At 47.1% G+C, this 25,884-nt stretch overlaps 1 protein-coding gene and 1 long non-coding RNA gene across 15 annotated transcripts in view; one reads left to right on the top strand and one right to left on the bottom strand.

Moving 5' to 3' along the window:
* Window positions 1-1,292, bottom strand: part of EP300 (EP300 lysine acetyltransferase) — a 64,420-nt gene extending 63,128 nt beyond the window's left edge. Inside the window, exon 1 of one of the 4 annotated variants that reach the window (XM_086403012.1) lies at window positions 244-1,292. In XM_086403012.1, the coding sequence (XP_086259138.1) occupies window positions 244-337 (94 nt within the window). In that variant the 5' untranslated portion in view covers window positions 338-1,292. The remainder of the gene's footprint in view (window positions 1-243) is intronic. The other 3 variants (XM_086403010.1, XM_086403014.1, XM_086403013.1) reach the window with 3 other exon arrangements.
* On the top strand, window positions 407-25,481 carry LOC147373137 (uncharacterized). 11 transcript variants are annotated; one of them, XR_015164549.1, is made up of 8 exons: window positions 428-532; window positions 11,184-11,326; window positions 11,855-11,972; window positions 12,274-12,320; window positions 12,588-12,824; window positions 12,964-13,085; window positions 24,560-25,198; window positions 25,339-25,481. It is a non-coding gene; the product is annotated as an uncharacterized LOC147373137 (long non-coding RNA). The 11 variants fall into 11 exon arrangements; XR_015164551.1 differs by lacking the exon at window positions 25,339-25,481 and adding an exon at window positions 17,049-17,180 and having other exon boundaries at window positions 12,748-12,824; window positions 24,560-25,215; XR_015164546.1 differs by lacking the exon at window positions 25,339-25,481 and adding an exon at window positions 17,049-17,180 and having other exon boundaries at window positions 24,560-25,215.
* The last annotated feature ends 403 nt before the right edge of the window (window positions 25,482-25,884 follow it).

Genomic DNA, 25,884 nt, shown 5'->3' with positions numbered 1-25,884 from the left:
CAGCACCACTCAAGAGCCCTAATTCCAGAACACACATCGATATGACATAGTGTGGCAACGAATGTTTAGGAAGCAAAGAAAATGGTTCGGCTACTGGACGCCTTCGATCAGCTCATTCAAACACCTTTAAAATCAATCAAGAGGCAGAGAACTAGGAAGAGAGAAGAAAATATGGACGAATAAAGGTGCAGCGAGCAGAAAAGACTGAGGAGGAGGTGGAAGGCCAGGGCTTCAGAGACTAACCTGTGCCATCGCTGGCGGACGCCGAGAGGGCCGGAGATGAGAGTTTAGGCCGCTTGGCTGAAGGCGGCCCCGGTTCCACGACATTCTCGGCCATTTTTAATTCTTTCGGAGACACGGGCGAGGAAAAGGAGAATCCTCGGGAAATCTCTTCTTCAGCCCGGGGTCCCCGCCCGGATCCCGGGGGTGGGCTTAGGGGGCTCCGCCGGCCCCCGAAGGGGGTGGGGGGAAGTTCCTTTTTCTCTCCGCCGGATCGCGGTGGCTGAAGAGGGATGTGGACTCGAGAGAAAAGGTAGGGGCAAGTGCGAGGGGCCGGGCCTGGGCCCGGAGGAGGGCACAGGCACACAAATGCGCCGAGCGCGTCCGCTGCGGCGAATCCCGGAGAACTCGCGACTCTAGAGGCGCAGTCCCCGGCCCGCCACGGCCGGCCCCTGCCCAGCCGAGGTCTCTCGGAGCTCCGCCGCCGCCATCAGCTTCTTCCTCCTCGGCGCTGTCCTCCTCCTTCTCATCGCCACAAGGAGGCGGGGGCGAAAAGCGGGGAGAGGAGGAGGCGACAAGAGACACTCACCTCCTCCCGGTGCCCCCTCCCGGACCTGAGCCCCCACCCTCCGAACCCTCCTCCTCCTGCTGCCGCCGCGCTCCGCGCCGCCACCGCCGCACCGGCCCCTAATGGCCGCAGAGAGCTCGCCCGAGCTGAGAGCCAGGCTGGCGCCGCCGCTTCACATCGCGCAGCGGAGGCGCGGCGAGAACGCCGGGCGCGGAGCTCGGCGGCCCAGAGGGCCGAGGGGGGCCGGGCTGAGCAGCGCCGCCTGCCCGCGCCGACGCCGAGCCCACCGAGGAGGCCCCGCTTCTGGCGAGCGGCGCAGGCGGCTTCCTCTCGCGCCGCGCTCTCTCCTCCTTCGCCCTCCCCTCCCGCGGAAAATAAATACGGCCGCCGCTTCGGCCCCCACCCTCGGCGGCCAGGTGCCTGGAGCGCCCGCCCCCCGGGGCTCCGCTCGGGGCCGCCCTCGACGGCGGGCGAAGGCGCCGCGGGGCGCGGGGTTATGTAATGGTCCCCCCTTAGGCGTCGACGCCGGCCCGGCTCCGGGGCCGCGGTGGGGGTGTGTGCGGGCGGGAGGGGGCTGGGGGTCGCCTCAGCCCGTGCGCCCCGGGCCCCCTGCCACTGTCTCGGCCCCCTGCCGCCTCTCTCCGGCCCAGCTCCCCTCCGCACTCTCGCTCCCGCAGTTCGCACTCAGCCCGGCGTCCCGCTTGCCCACTCTCGCCCGCTCCCTCTCGCCCTCTCTCCCCCCCAAGCCTAGCACACAAACAAGATGGCGGCTGTTGTTTCTTCGCTCTGCCGAATCCTCCTTACAGGCTAGCGGTAGCAGCGGCGGCCGGAAATGAGCCAAGGGGGGGGTGAAAAAAAGGGGAGGGGTTGGGCCTCCGGAGGGAGGTGGCAGGGGGCGGGGCCTGGGCCCGAGCCGCTCACACAATGGGGGAAGAGGAGCCGGGGGGCGGGGCCGGGTCAATCACGGGATCCGCCCAAGGCCCCAACGCGGTTGGCGCTTCCGCAAACTCCCCCGGCGTCACCCGGTGGCTCCCTTTAAAGGGGAGGATTGCGGAGGGGGGGGGGTCAGGGGCGGGCTTGGGATCTATTTTCAGTCGGTGGACATTTACGGGGGAAGGTGCCTGGGTTGGGTCTTTGCGTAGGAGATCGGTGGGAACTGGGTGGCGGGGTGACGGGGCCGCGCAGCTACTCAGGGAAGGCGACAAGTCGCCACACAGGTGGCCGAAGAGGAGCTTCTTGGGGATGGCACTGCGCCCGGGGCCCTTGGGAAGCCAGTCTTCCCAGCCCTGTTAATTTATTAGGCAGGGGTACCCTGCCGCCCAGTATTCCAGGCCACAGATCGTGCGTTCCTCTCCGTCGCTTTCCCAGGGCTCCCATCCAAAAATCACACCAACTACGAGTTGTTTCCTTTTTCTTTTAATGTTAGGTTTTTTTGACAATGAACATACTTTATTTTGATAATCAGGAAACAAAAATCACAGCAGTGGGAAGATTTTTTAAGACCAGATCTACTAAACTCTTTTCTTGCCCACCACGTGTGCACATGCCCCTACCAGGCGGCACTCTCACCAAAGGAGCGTTGAATTACTTTTCTGAACGCATCCAGGACCTGATGACATTTTAGGGTGTTTCTTTTAATTCGCTCTCGATAAAACAGCTTAAAAAAAAAAAAGGCCATGTTTAGGCAGTGCTTTAAAGATAATGTAATTATGGGGAAAATGATGGAGGAAAATGCTTGAATATAAATAAAATGTGTTTATGACATCAGTTTTGCAGAGGAAGGCCTCACCAGCATTCGTACCTACATGTTACAGGATTTCTCTGTGTTTGGCCTTGGGTAAATTGATGGCAAGGTCTCCCCAAAGAAACCCCTAAACCAGTTTCTATGGAGATAGTTAAAAGCTTTTAAACATGTTTCAGATCTCATGCTTCTTAGTTGATGTTTCCTTACTGTCAAGTTTACTTTGATTTTTGTTCAGTTCAGTTCAGTCGCTCAGTCTTGTCCGACTCTTTGCAACCCCATGAATCGCAGCACGCCAGGCCTCCCTGTCCATCACCAACTCCGGGAGTTCACTCAGACTCATGTCCATTGAGTCAGTGATGCCATCCAGCCATCTTATCCTCTGTCATCCCCTTCTCCTCCTGCCCCCAATCCCTCCCAGCATCAGACTCGGTAGATGTTGTTTATTGCCTTTTAAATGAATAACTAGGAGAATAAATAAGAACCTAGAAGTGAAAATCTTAATAAAGCAATTCAGGTTGCCAACAGGGATGAATTCCGTCCTGTGACTTCAGGCCTTATTTACCCCAAACTGCAGTAGAAAGGGTGGAGAAGGCAATGGCACCCCACTCCAGTACTCTTGCCTGGAAAATCCCATGGATGGAGGAGCCTGGTGGGCTGCAGTCCATGGGGTCTCTAAGAGTCGGACACGACTGAGTGACTTCACTTTCACTTTTCACTTTCATGCATTGGAGAAGGAAATGGCAACCCACTCCAGTGTTCTTGCCTAGAGAATCCCAGGGACGGGGGAACCTGGTGGGCTGGCGTCTATGGGGTCGCACAGAGTCGGACACGACTGAAGCGACTTAGCAGCAGCAGCAGTAGAAAGGCAGGCAAATTGAAAAGGGCAGTACCAACTTACCTTAAAGTTGTTATAGGATGGATTCACCTTGTTGGGCTACAGTCAGAACTGGCCTTCAGGAATAATTCAGTTCTCTTTAGTAGTTTATATCCACGTTCACAGTAAAGAGGACAGAGGGAAAAAATATGCACAACACCTGGAAATTTTGCCCATCATTTCCTCCTGAAAGGTTTCTCATCTGATTTTTTTTGAAGAGTTCATGACTTCTGGGGAAAGATTTGCCTTGTTTGCAGATGGTGCAGCTTGAGGCTAAACAGCATTCAAACGTCCCTGGCCCACCTAGCCCCAAATACCACGGAATACCTATTAGAGAAGATCCTGTGAAACATCTCAGGGGAAAATTCTGCAGAGAGTAGTCAGGGGCCATGGACCTGGCAAAGGGAAGGCTCTGCTGTAAACCGGGAATTCTGATTCGACGCCCTTCTCTTCAGGCAATTGACTCCTCTGGGTCTTCACCCAGAATCTGACACTGAAGTCAGCCATGTTGCGAGTGACTGAAGGCATTTTATCACACAAAATGCGATCAGGGTGAAAACTTCACATGTTTCCAAAAACATGGAATTGAATCTTCAGCTTGGATTATATCTAGCCTAATCAAATGAAAATCTAATCAAATGTGGAGTGCCATGTGTAAATGAAGAGTACATTCATAAAGAAGAAATTGCCTGCTGGTAGCTGGGTGGTGGGAGAGTGGGGGACACACGCTAGGCAGTAGAGACGGGCAGGTAAGAAGTCAGTCAGGATGGGGTTTAAATCCTGACTCTGTCACTTGGCAGCTGTGTGACTTGGTTCCTCGTTGGTAAAGTGGACTTCTTGATTAGACTTACTTTACTGTTTCACAGACGAAATGTGATAATTTATGAATGGTGTTTATCACAGTGCCTGGAATACAGCAAGTACTCAGTACACCTTAGTTTCTGGTCATTCCTTCTAAAAGGGAAGAGATCTTACCTAATTCAGAGAGTTGCTGGGAGAATGCAAATGAGATCACTGCATGTAAGGTGATTAGGCCTGCACCTCAGGCCTGGCTAGCGCTCCTGAGCTACGACACTCACTTCTCCGTCGTCAGAAGGAAGTGTCTCACAGGGTCATCCAACTCCTTTTAAGACATTCTCGGTTCACCTTGAAACCCTCTGATCACTAATTCAGCTTTCCAGATGCCCTGATTGCCAAAAGAGACATCTAGATATTGGGGATTCCCAGGTGGCTCAGTGGTAAAGAGTCCACCTGTCAATGCGGGAGATGCAGGAGACAAGGGTTCAATCCCTGGGTTGGGAAGATCTCCTTGAGGAGGAAATGGCAACCCACTCCAGTATTCTTGCCTGGAGAATTCCATGGACAGAGGAGCCTGGTGGGCTACGGTCCATGGGGTTGCAGAGTTGGACATGAGTGAGCACAAACACACATAGATAATGGGCACAAGAATAGGAGGAGATAGATGTTAGCGCAGGGTGTATCCATCAGTTGCCTCTGGTTGAGATACTACCCCTGTGACCCCCTGGCACTGTAGCTTAGTTCACCTCTGCCCCCTTTCCCCAGGATCTATACCTTGTGTTCTGTGTTTCTTATTCCTACGAATAACCCCACGATCCCTCTATCTGTGGATGGATATCTGGGCACCATCCATGAATCCACATAGTCTTCTTCCCTGTTCCTTCTTCCTCACACCAAGTCATCAAGCCCTATGAATACTACTTCCTGAATTATCTTCCAAATTGAGGATGTTGAACCACGTGCAAGTATCACCTATTCACAAAAATTAAAGTGAACTCTTACAGGTGTGGCCTCAACAAAGTTTTTTCCAAAGCACTTGTCATCAAGGGAAAAACAGTTCACGAACTTGGGTTGCTCCTGCAAATGTGAACACTCACGGGGAGGTGAAAGTGACTGTACACCCATTACAAGGAATTATCGATTGATATACTATATGTAAAATGTTGTCCACATTTGCAAGAACACATTTTTTATATTACTCATTTAATAAGATCTGTTCTTAAAAAAATTTTTTTTGTGATAGCCGATTTTGGCAAGGATGGGCTTCCCTGTCTCAGACGTAAAGAATCTGCCTGCAATGCAAGAGACACAGAACATGCAGGTTTGATCCCTGGGTCAGGAGGCTCCTCTGGAGGAGGAACTGGCAACCCACTCTATATTCTTGTCTGGGAAATTTCATGGACAGAGGAGCCTGGTGGGCTACAGTCCACGGGGTCACAGAGTCGAACACAAGTTAACAACTAAATAACAACAACAATTGGCAAGGATATGGAGAATTGTGGCTTTCATACACTGTTAGTGGGGATAGAGCATGGTATAAATGTTTAGATTCATACCAAATGTTTACAGACTTTGAAAATTCCAGTACCTCTAGGATGTATTATACAAGTACACAGAGATGAGAATATCCCTCACCCAAAAGGGGGAAACAAATCAATTGCCTATCTCTATGTGAATGTTTTAAAAAGCAAAACAAAATGCTATGGATATGTTTCCACTTATATAAAGTACCTGGAGCAGTCAAATGCATAAAGACAGAAAGCAAAATGGAGATTGCCAGGGGCTGGGGGGAGGAGGGATGGGGAAAGTAAAAGTGAAATTCACTCAATCGAGTCCAGCTCTTTGCAACCCCATGGGCTATACAGTCCATAGAATATTCCAAGCCAGAATACTGGAGTGGATAGCCTTTCCCTTCTCCAGGGGATCTTCCCAACCCAGGGATCAAACCCAGGTCTCCCACATTGCAGATGGATTCTTTACCAGCTGAGCCACAAGTGAAGCCCAAGAATACTGGAGTGGGTAGCCTCTCCCTTCTCCAGCAGATTTTTCCGACCCAGGAATCAAACTGGGTCTCCTGCACTGCAGGCAGATTCTTTACCAACTGAGCTACCAGGGAATATACGTTTTTTTTTTTTTTTTACCACAATACAAAGCAATCAAACAGCCTTACAATAATGGGATATTATGTGGTCATTTAAAAACTAGTAGGTAGATATGTACTACCATAGAAAGATATCCATATTACTAAGGACAGGGAAAAAATGATAAGACAGCAGGTAAAGAATGGCTCTACGTTTATGAATGTTATTAATGATAATAATGGGAGTGAATATGCACTGAACTGTTACCAGTGTCAGAGTGAGAGCTTTCATTCTGCAATATGAATTTCTGTGGTGTATGACATCAGAGCCCAAAAGTGTTTTTTCAAAAGCCTTCAATAGTTCCTCTTTATCGTGAGGGCAAAGTTTCATGTTCAGGAAATGGCTCTTGCCCACCTGTCTTATTCCTTTCAACTTCCCTCCTTGCAGCCAAGTGGAATTATTTCTGTTCTGTTCGAGCCGTGGTTTCTCTGTGCCTGGGACAGTCATACAAATATTCTTTCTGTCTGAAACACTCACCACCCTCAGCCCTTTTCCCCGCCGAATTGCCAATTCACCCTTCAGATCTCAGCTTACACTCCCGTTTCCACTAAAGTCCTCCCCAGTCCCTGACTCCTCCCAGGGCCTCCATGGCCAGTATCCTATACTTCTGAATTGCCCCACATTACATGCTGTTACAGTCCTTGTTGGTCTTTCCCTGTGACAGTGAGAAGGGTGACCATATGGTCCATTTCTCTCTCCCCAGCTCCTAACTCAAGTGGTGGTTTAGTCGCTAAGCCGTGTCCGACTCTTGCAGCCCCAGGGACTGTAGCCTGCCAGGGTCCTCTGTCCATGGGATTCTCCAGGCCAGAATACTGGAGTGAGTTGCCATTTCCTTCTCCAGGGGATCTTCCTGATCCAGAAATCGAACCTGGGTCTCCTGCATTGCCGGCAGATTTTTTACCAACTGAGCTACAAGGGAAAGCAAGAACTCAACTCAAATTTCTTGAACAAATGAATGGATATCATTGACTTGTGAATCTGGTCTGGGTGGGCAGGTCTCCCTTCCCACCCTCATCTGTTCTAATGCAGCAAGGAGGACTTTCTGGCCCTGAAAAGGACTTGGTCTTTTTTTTTTTTCTTTTTTCCTGTCCATCAAGATGCCAGTCTATCTTCCTCTCTCCTGGCATCTTGAATATCTTGACCCAAATTATTTACAATTACAACAGAAGGAGAATAAGTGTTTGTATTCACTGATGATCTAGGAACCTAGGACTCTAAGGCAAGTGAAATGTCCTGTTCAGGACCCCAAACTGAGGCAAAGGCAAGGCTTGCTTGACCGTAGGTCTTCCAACCCCACATACAGGCTTCTTACCACTGAACCTTTGGGGCGGGAAGCACCGCTTCTAGGAACTGCCACAGAATTCAGAGCCAATGCGTGTTTGTTGAATGAATGAATGAATAAAGGAAGAAGACAGTTGTATACGTAAACATACAGTCACAATGTCTTTTCTGTAAAATAAGAACACAGACTGCCAAGGCCACAAAAACAACCATAGAATGTGTAATAATTGTCCATGTCATTAGGCATGGTGTCCCACCACCAGGACTGAAGTGGACTAGCAGAGCCTGAAAGGTACCTGAAGAACTTGTATTCTTTATACCTGAACCAACCTTTGCTGATCATCTTCTCTGTGCCCAGCACTTTGCTGGATACTGTAGATTTCAACAAGGGAAAAACCACTATTCCTGTCCACTGGGCACACCGTCTATTTGGAAAGAAACTCATGGAGGTAAATAGTTCCTGGACAGAGCAATAGAGGCTCTCTCAAGGCAAACAAAGATGGATAATTCATGAGCGAAAGCACTTGCCACATTGGTGCCTCGAGGTTGCTCACCAAGGCTGGAGCATATGCTAATGAGAACAGCCAGGGAGGAGAAGATCCCGAAAAAGTAGGCCTGGCCAGGCCACAAAGGGCCCATGTGTCATGCCGAGAAGTTTGGGCTGAGACCTAAGTCCTGCTTTTTTGTTTGGGTTTTGTGGCCATTTGATCTCTAAATTAGCACATCTGTACAGTAATTCAGTGGAATATTAAAATATGTTAGTATTATTGCAAGTGAAAAGCTGATTGACTGAACAATAAGAAAAACCATGACCTAAAATGTGGTACTTCATATTCTAAAAGGGTGCTCCAAAGGATGGCAAAAGAGACAGATATGCAAATAAGATGTTTTCAGTGCCTTGTACCCCTAAGCTGAGGGTAACTTGCCACAACGCGTGGGCCTATCAGACTGTGACTTTACCTAAAGGATCTCAAAATAGCTCTGCTCTCTGCGGCAGGCAAGCTTCTGCTCTCTGCGGCAGTAGCTCATTCTTTACTATTGTTGCTATGTGACAAACTATTGGCTCTCAGTATTAATCCAAGCCTGCTAGAGAAGGAGGGCGGGCAGAGGACTCGGAGAAGCATCTTTCCTCGAATCTAATGGAACAAACATGTCCTGAGCATTTCCCAGGTACCCGTATGGTACCTGGGCCTGAAGATATAGACACCCAGTTCAGTTTAGTGGCCATTTATTCAATAGCTCCTACACTGGAGGTCTGGGCTGGGCTCCAGGGATACAAAGATAAATAAAATTCATATGGTTTCTGCCCCCAGTTTCTCACTATCTAATGGGAGAGATAGTTTTGTTAACAGAAAACTACAACCTACATGCAAAATGCAATGAGGACTTCCCTGGTGGTACAGTGGATAAGAATCTGTCCGCCAATGCAGGGGACACGGGTTCGATCCTTGGTCTGGGGAGATTCCACATGCCATGGAGGAACTAAGCCCATGCACCACAACTATTAAGCCTGAGCTGTAGAGCTAGGGAGCCACAACTACCGAAGCCCGTGCACCATAAAGCCAGCAAGTTGCAACTACTGAGCCTTTGTGCTGCAACTATTGAAGCCCGAGCACCTAGAGCCTATACTCTGCAACAAGAGACATCACTGCATGAGAAACCTGGGCACCACCATGAAGAGTAGCCTCCACTTGCTGCAACTAGAGAAAACCCTTGAGCAGCAACGAAGACCCAGCACATCCAAAAATAAATAAATAAAAATTTTGAAAAAAGATGCAACGAAAGAGGCTTGGGTGCTATCTAGACACTTAGTGGGCAGGGTGCATCAAGTGAATTCAGCTTTGGACAGGGTGATCTGCTTGCGGGATACCTATATGGAGATCTCCAGTGGACAGCTGGACATACAGATGAAAAGCAAATTCCATCCTTGCCTTGAAGGGTCTTGCTATGGAGTGAAAGAATTAGAAATGTGAATATATTAATAATAGATCTATTACAATTCTCTGCAGTGAAGGCTAACTGGTTGATGGTATGACCACCTTGGCCTGGAAGTTGTGATGTCCCTCTAGGAGACAGCCTAGGAGCTGAATCTGGAATGATTCAGAGTGTTATCCTTGCTTTTGTTGTTTAAAAAGGAAGAGGCCTATGTGAAAGAGTTGAACAACTCCCTTTTGGCTCTGTAGTCCAGGCACAGGTAAGGGAAGAGTGCCCAGAACTGGCACAGCACACACTGTCTTTGCACTATTTCTTTTTCTTTTTTAAAATGTATTTATTTATGGCTGTGCTGGGTCTTAGTTGTGACATAAGGTATCTTTAGCTGCAGCATGGGGGATCTTATTCCCTGACCAGGGATTGAACCCAGGCCCCCTGCTTTTGGAGCACAGAGTCTTAGCCACTGGACCACCAGGGACGTTCCTCTTGGCACTATTTCTTTGGTTCATCTTGACATAAATCAAAGTCAGAGAAACTTCAAGTCAGGCCCAAATCAATCTTCTCACCTGTCCTTGAATTTTAATCAAATTCTGTGCCTTGACCCAGTTCAGCTTTCCAGGTAAGGGAAACAGACTCTACAAAGGCCCAGTGAAGTCACTCTTGCTGTAGCTAACAGTGTGTGAAAGTGAAAGTTGCTCAGTCCTCTCCGTTTCTTTGGGACCACATGGAATTCTGCAGGCCAGAATACTGGAGTGGATAGCCTTTCCCTTTTCCAGGGGATCGTTCCAACCCAGGGATGGAATCCAGGTCTCCCATGTTGCAGGCATATTCTTTACCAGCTAAATAGAAGATTCATGAAGTCATTTATTAATTTATCAGAAATGATTTGAATTGGCACTTCATGTGGCAAACAAAGGGTTAACTTATCCACAGGTCTCTTGCAAATAGATAAAGGAAAAAAATAAAATAGAAAAATATTGGGGGAAAAAATCTTCCCAAATAATAAACAGTTGTGGCTGACAAGCGCTAAGGTGACTCCCAGTAATTCCTACCTCCTGGTTGGTGTCCATGCCTTGGTGTAACTCCCTCCCCTTAAGTGTGGGCAGAATGTATGACTCACTTGTAACCAGTAGAATACAGCAAATATAATGGGAGGACACTCCCAAAACATGCTGTGTTACCTATGACTGCATTTAGAGCAGCCTTGCTGGGAAGCCCACCTGGCAAAGTGGTCTCAAGGAATTGGGACAAAAACCTGGGGCCCTCAGTCATATAGCTACTGAGAAATGAATTCTGCCAACCATCTGAATGAGCTTGGAAATAGATTCTTCCCCATGTGAGCCTCCCAGTGAAAATACTGCCCAGTCCTTGTGCAGCCCTGGGAGACCCTGAGTCAAGGACTCAGCTAAGCTATGCCTGCACTCCTGACCCACCTAAATTCAGTTCAGTTCAGTCTCTCAGTCATGTCCGACTCTTTGTGACCCCACAGACTGCAGCACGCCAGGCCTCCCTGTCCATCACCAACGCCCAGAGTTTACTCAAACTCATGTCCATTGAGTCAGTGATGCCATCCAACTATCTCATCCTCTGTTGTCCCCTTCTCCTCCTGTCTTCAATCTTTCCCAGCATCAGGGTCTTTTCAAATGAGTCAGCTCTTCACATCAGGTGGCCAAAGTATTGGAGTTTCAGCTTCAACATCAGTCCTTCCAATGAACACTCAGGACTGATCTCCTTTAGGATGGACCCACCTAAACTGTGAGATAATAAAGGTATGTATTGTTTAAAGCCACTAAATTTGCTACTTGTTATGTAGTAATAGATCAAGAAAGAAAATACCAACAGAACTTGTTTTCTTTAATGCAAGTGTATTTTTAAGTGAGTAGTATGTTAACATGATTTAACACTGTGAAAGGTATCTTTTCTTCTTTTTTTTCAAAAAATATTTATTTATTTGGCTGTACTGAGTCTTAGTTCAGGCATGTGGGTTCTAGTTCCCTGATCAGGGATCAAACCTGGGCCCCCTGCATTGGGACCATGGGGTCTTAGCCACTGGACCACCAGGGAAGTCCCCAGAAGTATCTTTTTCTTCCTGCTTCTGCCTCTCAGTGACCCATTGCCTCATTCCAGTGATGATCTTTGTTACCAGTTTCTTCCATAAGCTCCCAGAGCTGATCAGTGCATAGATGAGGAAATAAATGTCTATTTCTTTATATTTTAAAAACTTTTTTCTTTTTAATTAAGTGGTATTATACACATGTCATTCTGAACTTCTTTTATTTTTTTTATCATACCCACAGAGGAGTGTATGAAACATATACGTACATTTTAAAGACGTAGCCAACACTTGCAGAACCATCACCCACACAGTAAAGTAAAATAAAGCCAGCATCTTGGCAGGGCTTTTCTCGATTTGCGGTGAGTGGGGGCTACTCTCTAGTTACGGTGCTTGGGCTTCTCACTGCAGTGGCATCTCTTATTGCAAAGCACGGTCTCTGGAGCCTGAGGACTCAGTAGTTGTGGCACTTGGTCTCTGGAGCACAGGCTCAGTAGATGTGGCGCACGGGCTTCGTTGCTTTGTGTCGTATGGGATCTTCCCAGATCAGGGATTGAACCCATGTCTCCTGTATTGGCAGGTGGATTCTTTACCACCGCGCAACCATGGAAGCCCTTCTTTATCTTTTTAATGTAGTTTTTCCTTCTGTGTTTGCATCCTCAGACGCTGTACAGAAGTGTAGCTCCACCTGTTTTTGACCTTTACATAAGGTGAGTCATGTTCTTCTTTTGTGACTTATTTAGCTTGCATTTTTATGCAACCCAGCTATGTGGATGCATGAAGCCGTGATTCCTTCATTCTGTTACTGTATGGTTTTCCATTGTTGTGGAGATTTATTTTTTCCAAAATATTATATATTTTTATTTTTAATTATTAAACATTAAAATATTTTTATAAAAAATCATAAAAATGAGTAAACAATTTATTTTCCACTTTACTAGAATGGAGAGTTAAGGTTTTACATTTTTTTTTCCTAGTAGAAACAGTTTTGCCCCGAAATTCCTTCATATAACTTCTCTGGTACACATGGGCGAGACTTTCTCAAGGAACATAGATGCCAAGAATAGAATTTCTGGGATATAAAGCATTCATATCTTCAGCTTTTCTGAGCAGTTTATCAATTTACACTCCTGCCAGAACTCTGTGAGAGTTCCTATTCTCCACATCATCGGGGACATTTGGTATTGTCAGACTTCTTAATTTGAGCTACTCGGGTGAGTATACAGTGCAGTCTTGCTGTGATTTTAATTCATATTTCCCTTAATGCCCATTTGGATATCTTCTTTTATGAAGTGCCAGTTCAAGTTTTGTTTATTTTTACACTGTTTTTTTTCTTTTTGCTGTTCTGCACAGAATATGGGATCTAGTTCCCCAAGCAGGGAACGAACCCGTGCCCTAGAGTGGAAGTGTGGGCGTCCTGACCACTGGAGCATCAGAGAAGTCCCCAGTTCAAGTTTTCGTTCAGTTTTCTGTCGGTTCGTTTGTCTTTGTCTGATTGATGGTTTGTAATTTCCCACTATGTCATTTGTCTTTTAACTTTGCACATGGGATGCTCACCCTCAGTTATAAAAAGAGATGACAAAACTATGACGGCATTGTTTTTGCTATTACCAGCTTAGCCAGAGATCAAGGAGTCTGGTAATATTGTGCTGACAAGCATGTGAAGGATATATAGCAGTCCGTTACACACAGGTGTGTAAACTAGTGAACTTGAAGACTAGTGTGGCACATCTAGCACACTGTGAAATGCAGGTGTGGTTTGACTCCAGCCGTTTCACTTCTAGGAATTTACCCCATGACACACAGACAGTCCCCAGCTTCTGGTGGTTCAACCTTGGGACGGTGTGAAAGCAAAGTTCATTTAGCAGAAAGCATACTTCAGACTTTGAATTTGGGTCTTTCCCAGGCTAGCGGTGTTTGGGAGAAAACTTTCTCAGGATATTGGTCAGGGCAGCAGCCACAGCTCCCAGGGTAAACGTGGTCACCAGGGTTAACTACCGATATGGCTACAATCATTCTGAACCCAGACGGTCATTCTGTTTTTCACTTTCAGTACAGTATTCCAAAAATGACATGAGGTAGTCAACACTTTATTATTAAATAGGCTTTGTGTTGCATAGTTTTGCCCAGCTGAAGGCTAATGTAAGTGTTCTGAGCATGTTTAAGGTTGGCTTGGCTAAGCTTGATGTGCTTTTAAGGAGTATTAAGTGCATTTTTTATAAAGATGTATTCATTGTATTTATCTTATTTATGGCTGTGCTGGGTCTTTGTTGCTGCATTTGGGCCTTCTGCAGTTGCAGCCCTGGGGGGGTCACACTGTAGTTGCAGTGTGCAGGCTTCTCGTTGCAGTGGCTTCTCTTGCTGCAGAGCACGGGCTCTAGGCACACAGGCTTCCATCGTTGCTGCACGTGGGTTCAGCAGTTGTGGCCCATGGGCTTAGTTACTTCTCCGCATGTGGGGTCTTCCAAGATCAGGGATCAAACCCATGTCTCCTGCATTGGCAGGCAGATTCTTTACCACTGAGCCACCAGGGAAGCCCTAAAGGCACTTTTGACTTACAATATTTTCAACTTATGATGGGTTTCTAGTGACGTCACCACATTTTAAGGTTGAGAAAGGTATGGATTCAGTTATCTGTGAAATGATGCGTTCAAAGATCTTCAGGGTAACTTTGTTTGTAATAGCACAGATGGAAAACAAATACCTATCGGCTGGGGACTGCTTCAGTAATTTGAGATACATCTTTACAAAGGAACATGCAGATTATTTTTTAAGTTATACAGGCTGAAAATGAATATCTTTTAAGATACATTGTTAAGAAAAAAATACAGGGAATTCCCTGATGGTCCAGTGGTTAGGAACTAAGATCTGGTCTGGGAACTAAGATCTTGAAAGTGGCGCAGTGTAGCCGAAAGACAAGAAAGAACAAAAGAAAAGGAAAAATAGCCAGGTGTAGAATACTGTATATAATATGCTACTGCACCTGCAGTATGTACATATATGCTTGGATTTGCACAGAATATCTTGGAAGGACCCTTAAGAAAATATATAGTGATGATCGGGTAATCAGGGCGAAAAGAGATTTATTTTTTACTGTACATCCCTTCGCACCTTTTGGGTTTTCTACTAGGTGTACATTTCACCTATTAAATGTAAGTTAAACAGTTTTATTTTATTTATTATTTTTTGGCTGTGCTGGGTCTCTGTTGCTGTGCATGGGCTTTCTCTAGTTGTGGCAAGCAGGGCTACTCTCTAGTCGCGGTGCCTGGGCTTCTAATTGCAGTGGCCTCTCTTGGCAGAGCACAGGCTCTAGGCGCACGGGCTTCAGTAGTTTCAGCACGTGGACTCAGTAGTTGCAGCTCATAGGCCCTAGGGCGCAGGCTCAGTAGCTGTGGCCCATGGGATTTGTAGTTCTTCCGTGCCATGTGGAATCTTCCCTGTCCAGGGATCAGACTCGTGTCCCGTGTATTGGCAGGCAAATTCTTATCCACTGTACCACCAGGAAAGTCCAAATAATTTTAAAATGTACTGAGATCCAATTATGGGCCAGGCCTGTGCTAAATCCTAGCAATACCGTGGTGAACAAAACAGAGATTTTACCTTTGGAGTTCCTGGTCTAGTGAGGGGTGACAGTCACTAAAGCCATCCTTATGGTGACGTGATGAGTGCTATAATATAGGACATTGAGGCACTTTGGAGGAAACTGACACAGAGCAGGGTCATCTAAGAGAGCCTTGTAGGTGGGCAGCCTGATGTTTACATGAGGAGCAGAAGGACAAGGGAGCCAGCCTGTGGAGCTGGAGACCACAGGCCCGGAAGAGGAAACAGCATTTGTGGAGGGAGAACAAAGAGCTCTGGCCATTTGAGGAACTGAAAGAAGTTTGGCCCAGCCGGAAGTTGACATGAACTGAGTTGGTTTTCAGAAAAAGCCACAGTCGAAGTGTGAGGAAAGGATTGAAAGGGGACAAAAGTGGGGTCCAGAAGACTGGTTAGGAAGCTTCTGCCATCATCAGATGACAGAAGACAGGTGGTTAGACCGAGAGGGTGGCAGTGAGGCTAGTGAGGATGGGTCAAATTCCAGAGATTGAGAAAATAGAATCACCAGACTTAGTGGCTGGATGACAGGGAGAAGGAGAGAGAAGATCAGTATAATAATAAAAGCTACTATTTGGTAAGGACTTTCCACGTGGTATTACCTGCCCAGCATGACTCTGTCATTCAGTGGTCTTAGTGATCGGGAAGGTATGTCTACCACGATGAGAATGTACAGATTTAAAGAAGGTTAAGGAACTTGCTTGAAGCCACCTAGGTACTAAGCAGCAGAACCAGCATCTGAAGTCATTTATCTGGCTGCCAAGTTCATGCCCTTAACCCATTTCTTAAGGGCGACTCCCAGATGTCAGGTTTGGGCAATTCAGTGGTCGATGATGCTACTTATTGAGAGAAAACACAAGAGAGGAAGAAGTTTCGAGAAAGAAAATGTTCATCTGATTCTTCCAATTTGAGGTTCCTGTGAGACCCTACCTGAGTAGGTTAAGTACAATAGGCAGTTTTATATATATAACTGGAGAAAGTTCTGGGCTGGAAATTTGGGCATCATGAGGATACAGCCTGAGGTCAAAACAGTGGATGAAATTAGACTGGGACAAGTTAAGTAAGAGCAAAGACAAGCCCGAATAGTTTTTTTAGCAAGGAAGTCACATGAACAAATCTTGTTTATTGGAAGACAGCTCTGGCAGCAATGTAGAAGAGTGACTGATTTGGAGAAATAGGTCGTAGAAAATCCGACACGTATATTCATGTGTTTTTATTGAGTCATCTTCCAAGTATCACCACACACTTTGTGCCAGGGATCACCAAGCCCAGGGAACACAGAGGTAAACCAGACGCTGTCCTTGACCTTGTGGGACTTTGGGGCCAGGAAGGAGTGAGATTAGGGAACCTCGCGCTGTAAGAGGAGTAGTTGGGCACACTGTGCTATGGGAGCACAGAGGAAGGAGAAGAGACCTAATTCCACTGTGGGCTGGGGCTTCCATAATAGAAAGTATGGCTGGGGGTTTCCTGGTGGTCTGGTGGTTAGGCTTTGGTGCTTTCACTGCCGTGGCCCAGGTTTAATCCCTGGTCGGGGAACTGAGATCCCGCAAGCCATAAGTCATGGCCCCTCCCCCCAAAAAAAGGCAAAGAAGATATGGGTAGAGGTAGACCTTGATGAACAACTAAGCAACACCTAGGTGAATGAGGAGCAGAACGTGGTAGGCAGAGCCAGCAGAGTGGCTGCATTCAGTAACCTCACTGGGATTCAGTGAGACTGGGGGAATGGGTGCCTGTATGGGGAAGGCGTAAGCTTGAAGATCTGGATAAGCTCCTGAAAAACTGGGGTGTGCTTAAAGGAGATTGAATTTTAAAATTAAATTAAAATTTTTTACCGCGCTGCTCAGCCAGCGGGATTTTAGGTCCCTGACCAGGGATCGAATCTGTGCCCCAGGCAGTGGAATCTTGGAATCCTCACCACTGGACCGCCAAGGAATTCCCAGGAGATTGAATTTTATCTGAAAAATGAGGCTTTGGAGGTAAGCAGGGAGGTCGTGTGATCAGATATGCCCTTTAGAAAGATCTCTGTGTCTGCAATGTGGAGAATGGGCAGGAGGAGGCCAGATGACCAGCAAGGAGGATGGTGGGGAGGATGCTGCGGTGGGAGTGGGGAATGCTGGCAGTGATCCTGGTAGAAATGATAAGGACTCAAACTCAGGTGTATGTAATACTCAGCTTTCTCTAAGTTACGCTACGTAACAAATACTTTAAAATCTCATGGCATGTGGCCACATACACTTTATTTTTTGCTCAAGAAACACGAAGGTTGTAGTTTAGCTATCTTTCCTCTAGATGTGTGCATACTAAGTGGCTTCAGTCTTGTCTGACTCTTTGCAACCCTATGGACTGCAGCCTTCCAGTTTCCTCTGTCCATGGGATTCTCCAGGCAAGAATACTGGAGTGGGCTGCCATTGTCTCCTCCAGGGGATCTTCCTGACCCAGGGATCGAACCCACGTCTCTTACGCCTCTTGCATTGGCAGACTAGTTCTTTACCACTAGCGCCACCTAGGAAGCCCCTTCTAAATGCAGCCGCACAAATCTTTTCTTCCTGGAACCCAGGATGAAGGAACAGCCACCTTCTGAGACGTGTTCTCATAGTGGAGTGTTGGCGCAAAAGCCCCCCAGACAAGCCACACGATTGGGTTTAAAGCTCTACTCAGTTGTGATAAAGGTTGCCTACACTCACATCCCAGTGGCCAAAGCAGATCAAGTGGCAAGATCCAAAGCAGTAGGCCAGGGAGATATGTGAAGGGTGGAAAAAAAAAAAAAGTATTAGTCTCTCAGTTGCGTCCAACTCTTTGCGACCCCATGGGCTGTAGCCCACCAGGTTCCTTTGTCCATGGAATTCTCCATGCAGGAATGCTAGTGTGAGTAGCCATTCCCTTTTCCAGGGGATCTTTCTAGACCTAGGGATTGAACCTGGGTCTCCCGCATTGCAGGCAGGTTCTTTACCATCTGAGCCACCTGGGAAGCTCCATGTTATGGGTTGGAAGGAATGAATGACTATGAACATATAAGACAGTTTATTGCAACCTGTCATTGGGGAAAGAAAGGAAAAGTTGATTAGAATCTTGGCATTTGGTGGGATTTGACTGGATGTGGGGAATGTGCCAAGGATTCCCTCAGATGGTTAAGGATGGTACTGCTCACTAAGAAAAGGGATATAGGAAGAGGAAACTTGCAGTAGATGATGATCTGCATCCAGTCTGCCTTCTTGAGATAATGGTACCCTGGTTTTGCCTTAAGGGAACCATTCTTCCCCTCCTTTCAACCATGATGCTCTCGATGAAACTTCTTCCAGCCCCTTACCAAGGATGAAGCATGTGAGCTAGTCTTAAGTCAATAAAAACATTCTATACTCTTGAACACAATCATTGGTTCAAGACGGGGTTCATGATGCAAATCTGGCCAATCAGAGCCAGTGAGGCTCAATTTTAGGTCTTACTTCCTGACTTGAATGAGAAAGACGAGAGTATCTGTGGCACAGGGGGAATGGAACCTAGGAAGAGTCATCATGGAGGAAGCAGAGCATGGAGGAGATATGAGACTGGTTCCTGATGACATCACCTGAACTTTGACCAAGCCACACGAGGAGCAATCCCAGGGAAATGCTAATTTTAAGCAACAGAAACCCAGAGGGAAAAGCTAGAGAAAGTGGTTCATGGAGGTAAGATAGTTCAAGCAAGAGATAATGCGGAATGGAAATAAACCTGTGACTTTGGAAATGGCTAGAAACACTGAATGACAAATGTATTTAAGGACCATGGAATTTGTTGGCTCACAGCATATATGGATTAAGGAGAGAAAGACGATGATGATGTTCTAGTAGATAATGAGGAATATTTGGAGAGATGGTGAAAGCATTGAGATCAAGAGCACAGAAAATGGGGCATGATTGAGGGTCAAAGAATAGGTTCTGTTTTGGGCATGTTCAATGAGGCACCTACAGAAAGACTGATCGCAACATGATAAACAAGAATGGAGAGGCAGACTTGGAAAATGTCACCTATAAAAAAAAAAAGAAAATGTCACCTATAGTTAAGAGTTGAAGCTAAGGGGTAACTGAGCTTTCCCAGAGAGAGCTAATAAAATTGGAGTGGAAGAGGGTCATGGGCCTTAAAGAATCATATCCTTTAAGGAGCTGGCAGTGACTGTGGAGCAATGGCAAGACTGAGAGTCACGTCTTGGGGGAAGAGTGAAGTGCTGCAGAAGACAAGGACTTGCTGCTGCTGCTAAGTCGCTTCAGTCGTGTCCAACTCTGTGCGACCCCATAGACGGCAGTGCATCAGGCTCCCCCGTCCCTGGGATTCTCCAGACAAGAACACTGGAGTAGGTTGCCATTTCCTTCTCCAATGCATGAAAGTGAAAAGTGAAAGTGAAGTCATTCATTCATGTCCGACTCTTCATGACCCCATGGACTGTAGCCTACCAGGCTCCTCTGTCCATGGGATTTTCTAGGCAAGAGTACTGGAGTGGGTTGCCATTTCCTTCTCCAGACAAGGACTTTGGAATCTCCAAAAGTAAAGGGTCTTTCTTAACAGCCCCCTCTCCCACAGAATCTGTACCCAATTTATTGGCATGCTTAGACCAAAGTGCGTGCTTAGTTGCTCAGTCGTGTCTGACTCTCTGGGACCCCGTGGACCATAGCCCACCAGCTCCACTATCCATAGAATTCTCCAGTCAAGAATACTGGAGTGGGTTGTCATTTCCTTCTCTAGGGGTTCTTCCTGACCCAGGGATTGAACCAGAGTCTCCTGCATTGGCAGGCAGATTCTTTACCACTGAGCCACCATGTTTATTTTATAGTTTATTTTATTCATTTATTTTTTGGTGGCATTGTGAAGCTTACGGGATCCTAGTTCCCCAACCAGGGACTGAACCTGGGCTCATGGCAGTGAAAGCGTGGAGTCCTAACCACTGGACCACCGGGCTGAAATCTCTCCCTGTATCTCTATCCCCACCACCAGCAATGTGGCCTCAGCCAGCACTTCACCTGCATCAGAAGATGTCCTCACTGGCCTTTCCTGCAGCTGCTCTTCCCGCCACCGCCCCCCCACCCCCGCCCCATCAAAGCCATTCTCCACGTAAAAGCCAGAGTGACGTTTCCAACATGTGAATTGAATCATGTCACGCTCAAAGCCCTCCGGTGGTTTGCACTGCTCTGAGAACGAAGCCCACGGATGATAGGGTTGTGACAGGGAACCCATGGTGGGCTTTAAATAAAAGAATGACATCACCAAATTTCTGAGAATTTGGAAGGCATCTGAAAAGTTACTGTAATAGCTGGCTGGAGTAATGGAAAGGAGAGAAGTAGGAGTCCAATGAAGAATTTGTTGTACACAATGAAAGAACATTGCAGAGGGGATGGGTGTGAGGAATATGTAAGCAATTGAATCTATAAGCTTGGTGGTTGAGTGACTGACTCCTTGTGGGGCTGAGGTTTCCAGGTAGGGGACAGTAGCATTATTAACCAGGAAAAGGAGACAGGGAGAGGAGGCAGCGATGTACCCAGGCAGCCGTACGCAGTATGGGCAGGCTGGTCTGGCTTAAAATTCAGGGTCACCCGTCTCCCTGGGCCTTCTAACATTGCTGAGAACATTACCCAGCATCTCTGGTCAGCTCTCTCTCCTGGTCTTCACAAGACTCTTGCTAATCTTTTTTTTTTTTTTTTTTTTCCGCTGAACTATGTACTTCTTTGCCTTCCTCTTTCACTCTCAGTAAATGGCCTTGCGTTGTACCTTGCAGGGCAAAGAGAAAGCATCAGAACACAACTCCTACCCTTTCTCTGGTTTCAACAGTGTGGCAGAAGGAATCAAACCTTTCCTAGATTAGAGGAGGAATTTGGGAATCAGAGAAGACTTATGCCAGAAAGTGCTATCCTTCCCTGGTACCTCAGGTGGAGGCATTACCATATAACATTTTTATGGAAAAAATCCCCAGGAGGAAAGCAAATGCATTTGGGAGACAAAAAGCCCAAGGAATTTTTATCATTTCTTAGGGAACAGAGCAAAATCTTATCTATCAGAAGAAATTGTGCTTGTTTGTTTGTTTAAAATATTTATTTATTTGGCTGCTCCGGGTCTTAGTTGTGGCATGCAGGAATCTTTAGTTGTGGCACATGGGATCTAGTTCCCTGATCAGGGTTCGAACCTGGGCCCGCTGCATTGGGCGCTCAAAGTCTTAGCCACTAGACCACCAGGGAAGTCCCGGAAATTGTGTTTTTCATTGGACTGGACAGTGTGGAGTTAGAAGAAATGAATTCTGTGGTGGGAAGATCAGTTTGCCTTTTGGGAACTGAGGGGCGAAACAGCTACAGCTTCTGCTGATGCGAGTTTAAACTGAACACCTAAGATGTTATATCCCTGTTAAGAGTACAGGGCAACCCCCATTTCTACCCCCATCTGGGCATCATCCTCTTGGAAAGTGGTAAACACCCAAGCGCAAGAGGGCTGCACTGACATCCAACTGAAATATGACACCAGAAGGGCTTCTCTCATGCCTGGAGGGATGGGGAGTTCCAAGGGGAAGAGGTGCGTGTGCATTCAATGGTGTCTGACTCTTTGTGACCCCATGGACTGCAGCCCACCAGACTCGTTTGTCCATGGGATTCTCCAGGCAAGAATACTGGAGTGGGTTGCCATGCCCTTCTCCAGGGGATCTTCCTGATCCAGGGATCCAACCTGTGTCTCTTTATGTCTCCTTCATTAACAGGCGGTTTCTTTACCATTAGCGCCACTTAGGAAGCCCCCCAAGAGGCAGGAGCAGGGCTCAAAGTGAGGAAGGGCCAAAGAGCCAGAGGAGAGAATGAGAAGATCCACATGCCAGAAAGGGCAGCCTTCACTCCTCCTTAGTTTCCTTTTCTGGGCCCTCCTCTGTCTTTAAAATGCTGAGTGGAATTCCATGGTGATTCAGTGGTTAGGACTCCATCCTTTCACTGCCAGGGGCACAGGATCCCTAGTCAGGGAACTAAGATCTTGCAAGCTACGTGGTGCAGCCAAAATTTAAAAAAAAAAAAAAAAAAAAATGCTGCACTCCCCAAGGCTTAGTTCTTGGCCCTCTAATACCATTCTCTACCCCTGGGCAGGCTTTTAGTGCCATCTCTATATATGTCCAGTATAAGTTTGTTGAATGAATCGTGTGTGAATGAAAGGGAAGATTTCTGGAGCAAGATGATGTTAAAGGTCAGTTATGACCCACCCACAAATTCATGAAGTCCCAATGCCCAGTACCTCAGAATGTAGCTTATTTAAAGATAAGATGTTTAAAGAGGCGTTTAAGCTACAATGAGACCCTTAATCCACTATGTGTATGTAAATGAAAGTGAGCTCAGTCATATCTGACTCTTTACAACCCCATGGACTGTGTAGCCCACCAGGATTCTTGTTCCATGGAATTTTCCAGGCAAGACTGGTGTTTAATAAGAAGAGGAACAGATAGCAGTGATTGGACCACACAGAAAACAGACCATGTGAGGACATAGGGAGAAGGTGGTTGTGATGTTATGATATAAGAATATACATTTGGTCTTTCGTCCCCATTTTATGGGTTTCCTATGTGGCATTACTGGTAAAGTATCCGCCTGCCATTGCAGGAGACATAGGAGATGTGTGTTCGATCCCTGGGTCGGGAAGATCCCCGGGAAGAGGAAATGGCAACCCACTCTAGTATTCTTGCCTGGAGAATCCCACGGACAGAGGAGCCTGGAGGGCTACAGTCTATGGGGTCACAAAGACTGGGACATGACTGAAGTGACTTAGCACACATGCCCTACTTCATGGCAAAGACTTCCTAAAATCCTAGTAATTTTCTGAGCGATGGGGGTGAGAGGAGCGTCTTGTTATTCATAATAAGCCCCTTTCAATCATACTGGAGTTTATGCTAATGAGGTGACTCTTGGTGGGTCCCCTGGATAGCTTCAAGATGGAAGCTCCTTACCAAAGGAGGAAGCCTTGGGATTAGAGAGATGGAACTTTCAACTCCATCTTTACCCACTCACTTCTGGGAAGAAGGGAGGAGCCTGATTGGATCGATCATTCCTCCATGACGGAATCTTCGTAAACCCTAATGGCAATCCACTCCAGTGTTCTTGCCTGGATAATCTCAGGGACGGGGAAGCCTGGTGGGCTGCCGTCTATGGGGTCACACAGAGTCGGACACAACTGAAGCGACTTAGCAGCAGCAGCAGCAGCATGGAGCTTCCAGGTTGGGGAATGCATCGACGTGCTGGGAGGCTTCACCCCCTCCCCCATATCCTGCCTGCCCGGTGTGTCTCTTCATCCCCTGTTCCTCAGGTGTGTCCTTTATAATGGAGAATAGTCAGGAAACAGCCTTCCTGAGTGAGCCATCTTAAGAAATAGTTGCACTGGAAGAGAGGGTCATGGAAACCCCTAATTTAGAGCCTCTGTCAGAAGTGTGGGAAGCCTGGGACTTCCCTGGCTGTCCAGTGTTGAGACTCAGCACTGTCAATGCAGGTTCGATCCCTGGTCAGGGAACTAAGATCCCACATGCTGTGTGGTGCAGTCAAAAGATTAAGGGGGAAAAAAAAAAAAAAATATATATATATATATATATATATATATATATACACACACACACACATATGAGAAGTCTGAGAATGGTGATTGGCATCTGAAATAGGGGACAGTCTTGTGAGACTGAGCCCTAACCTGTACGGTCTGTTGCCTATTCTGGGCAGTTTGTGTCAGAATTGATTGAATTGTTGGGCACCCAGCTGGTATCTCGGAGAAGGCAATGGCACCCCACTCCAGTACTCTTGCTTGGAAAATCCCATGGATGGAGGAGCCTGGTGGGCTGCAGTCTATGGGGTCGCTAAGAGTCTGACACGACTGAGCGACTTCACTTTCACTTTTCACTTTCCTGCATTGGAGACGGAAATGGCAACCCACTCCAGTGTTCTTGCCTGGAGAACCCCAGGAATGGGGGAGCCTGGTGGGCTGCCGTCTATGGGGTCCCACAGAGTTGGACACGACTGAAGCAACTTAGCAGTAGTAGCAGCAGCAGCTGGTATCTCAAGAGCTGGAGAATTTGTTGTTGGTGTGGGAAAAGAAGGAAATGGCACCCCTCTCCAGTATTCTTGCCTAGAACATCCCATGGACAGAGGAGCCTGGTGAGCTAAAGTCCATGGGGTCTCAAGGAGTCAGACATGACCGAATGACTGAGCACACAGAAGAAGAACCATACATGTGGTCACGTGGTATTGTAAAAAGAGTTCAGGGTAGCCATCTGCCAGTCAAGGAGCGAGGTCTCAGCAGAAACCAAACCTGCTGACATCTTGATCTTGGACTTCTAGACTCCAGAAGTGAGAAAATACATTTTGTTTTTTCTTTCTCTTTTCAGGCCGGATCTTAGTTCCCTGACCTGGGATTGAACCTGAACCCCCTGCAGTGGAAGCATGGAGGAGTCTTAACCATTGGACTGCCAGGGAAGTCCCCCCAAAATGCATTTCCGTTGTTTAAGCCACCCAACCTGTGCTATGTCATCATGGCAGCCCTAGTGAGTTAACACTGATGGTGAAGAGGGACCTTCACCATCAGTGAAGAGGGACCTTGCAATAGAGGGACCTGTGGATGGACTGTGCCCCGTTGGCAGTGGACAGTTGGATGTGTGCGTCTCATCCTCATGGGGTGATCTGGGCTGGGCTGGACAAAGTGATTCTGGAATTGTTGGACGAAATGTGTAGCAGAGTCTTTTGTCTGTGTCTCCACAGGAGACTATGGAAAGTGAGAAGGAAGAAAACCAATCTTCACCCTCTTATACAGTATTCAGTCTGCAAGAACACTGTTGGTTGACTTCCCAGCATTCACATACCCTTCCTTCTTCCTACCAGAGCCTCAGTTTTGTTCAGGTGTTTGCCCCCTCACCACTCAGCCCCTGAGAACCTTGGGAATCTGACCCCATTCCCAGATTGTTTCGTTTGAGCCAATATGGCCAACTCATTCCTCTCTCCAGTGATCCGTTCCACAACTTTCATTGAAGGTAATCACCTCAAGCCATATCTCTGGTCACTGTCATTGTTCTAGGGATGGGCAGTAGTTCTCAATATCCCTTCTTCACTTAGAATTCTCAATTTTTAGCTGGACATTTGCCACTCTCCTCATAAAGACTATGTTTTCCAGCACCACTTGCAACTGGATGTGGTCGTGGAGCAAGTTTTGACCAATCATCTATAGACATGCTTGATGAAGGCACTTCTGGGAAGTATTCTCAAAGGGGAATGTTTTATCTATTGCTGCATTAAAAATTATCCCAAAGCTACAAACCTAGAAACAAGAAATATTTGTTTCTTAAAGTTTCTGCAGGTTAGGGATCCAGAAGCAACTTAGCTGGGTGGTTCTTTCTCATGTGATCAAGGTATCAGCTGGGGCGACAATCACCTCAAGACCCTGCTGCGGGTGTGTGTAGTGGGGGATTTGCATTTGAGCTCACTCCTGTGGCTATCGGCAGTCCTTGAAAGATGCATTTCCAAATTCCCTCCAATGAGGCTCTGCACAGGACAGCCTTGCAACATGGCAGCTGGATTTTCACACAGTGAGCCATCCAAGGGAAAGAGAAAGCTAGCACGTAACACAGAACCACCGTCTTTTCATGGACTAATCTTGAAAGGAACATTTTACCACGTCTCCTGTATTGTCTTCTCTGTGTGCATGTGCTCAGCCACTCAG

The sequence above is a fragment of the Bos grunniens genome, chromosome 5, assembly GCF_055505025.1.
Source record: "Bos grunniens cultivar Pamir isolate PY7600 chromosome 5, Bosgru_T2T1.0, whole genome shotgun sequence".
In the NCBI taxonomy this organism is placed as follows: domain Eukaryota; kingdom Metazoa; phylum Chordata; class Mammalia; order Artiodactyla; family Bovidae; genus Bos; species Bos grunniens.
This window is presented reverse-complemented; position numbering and strand designations above follow the sequence as displayed.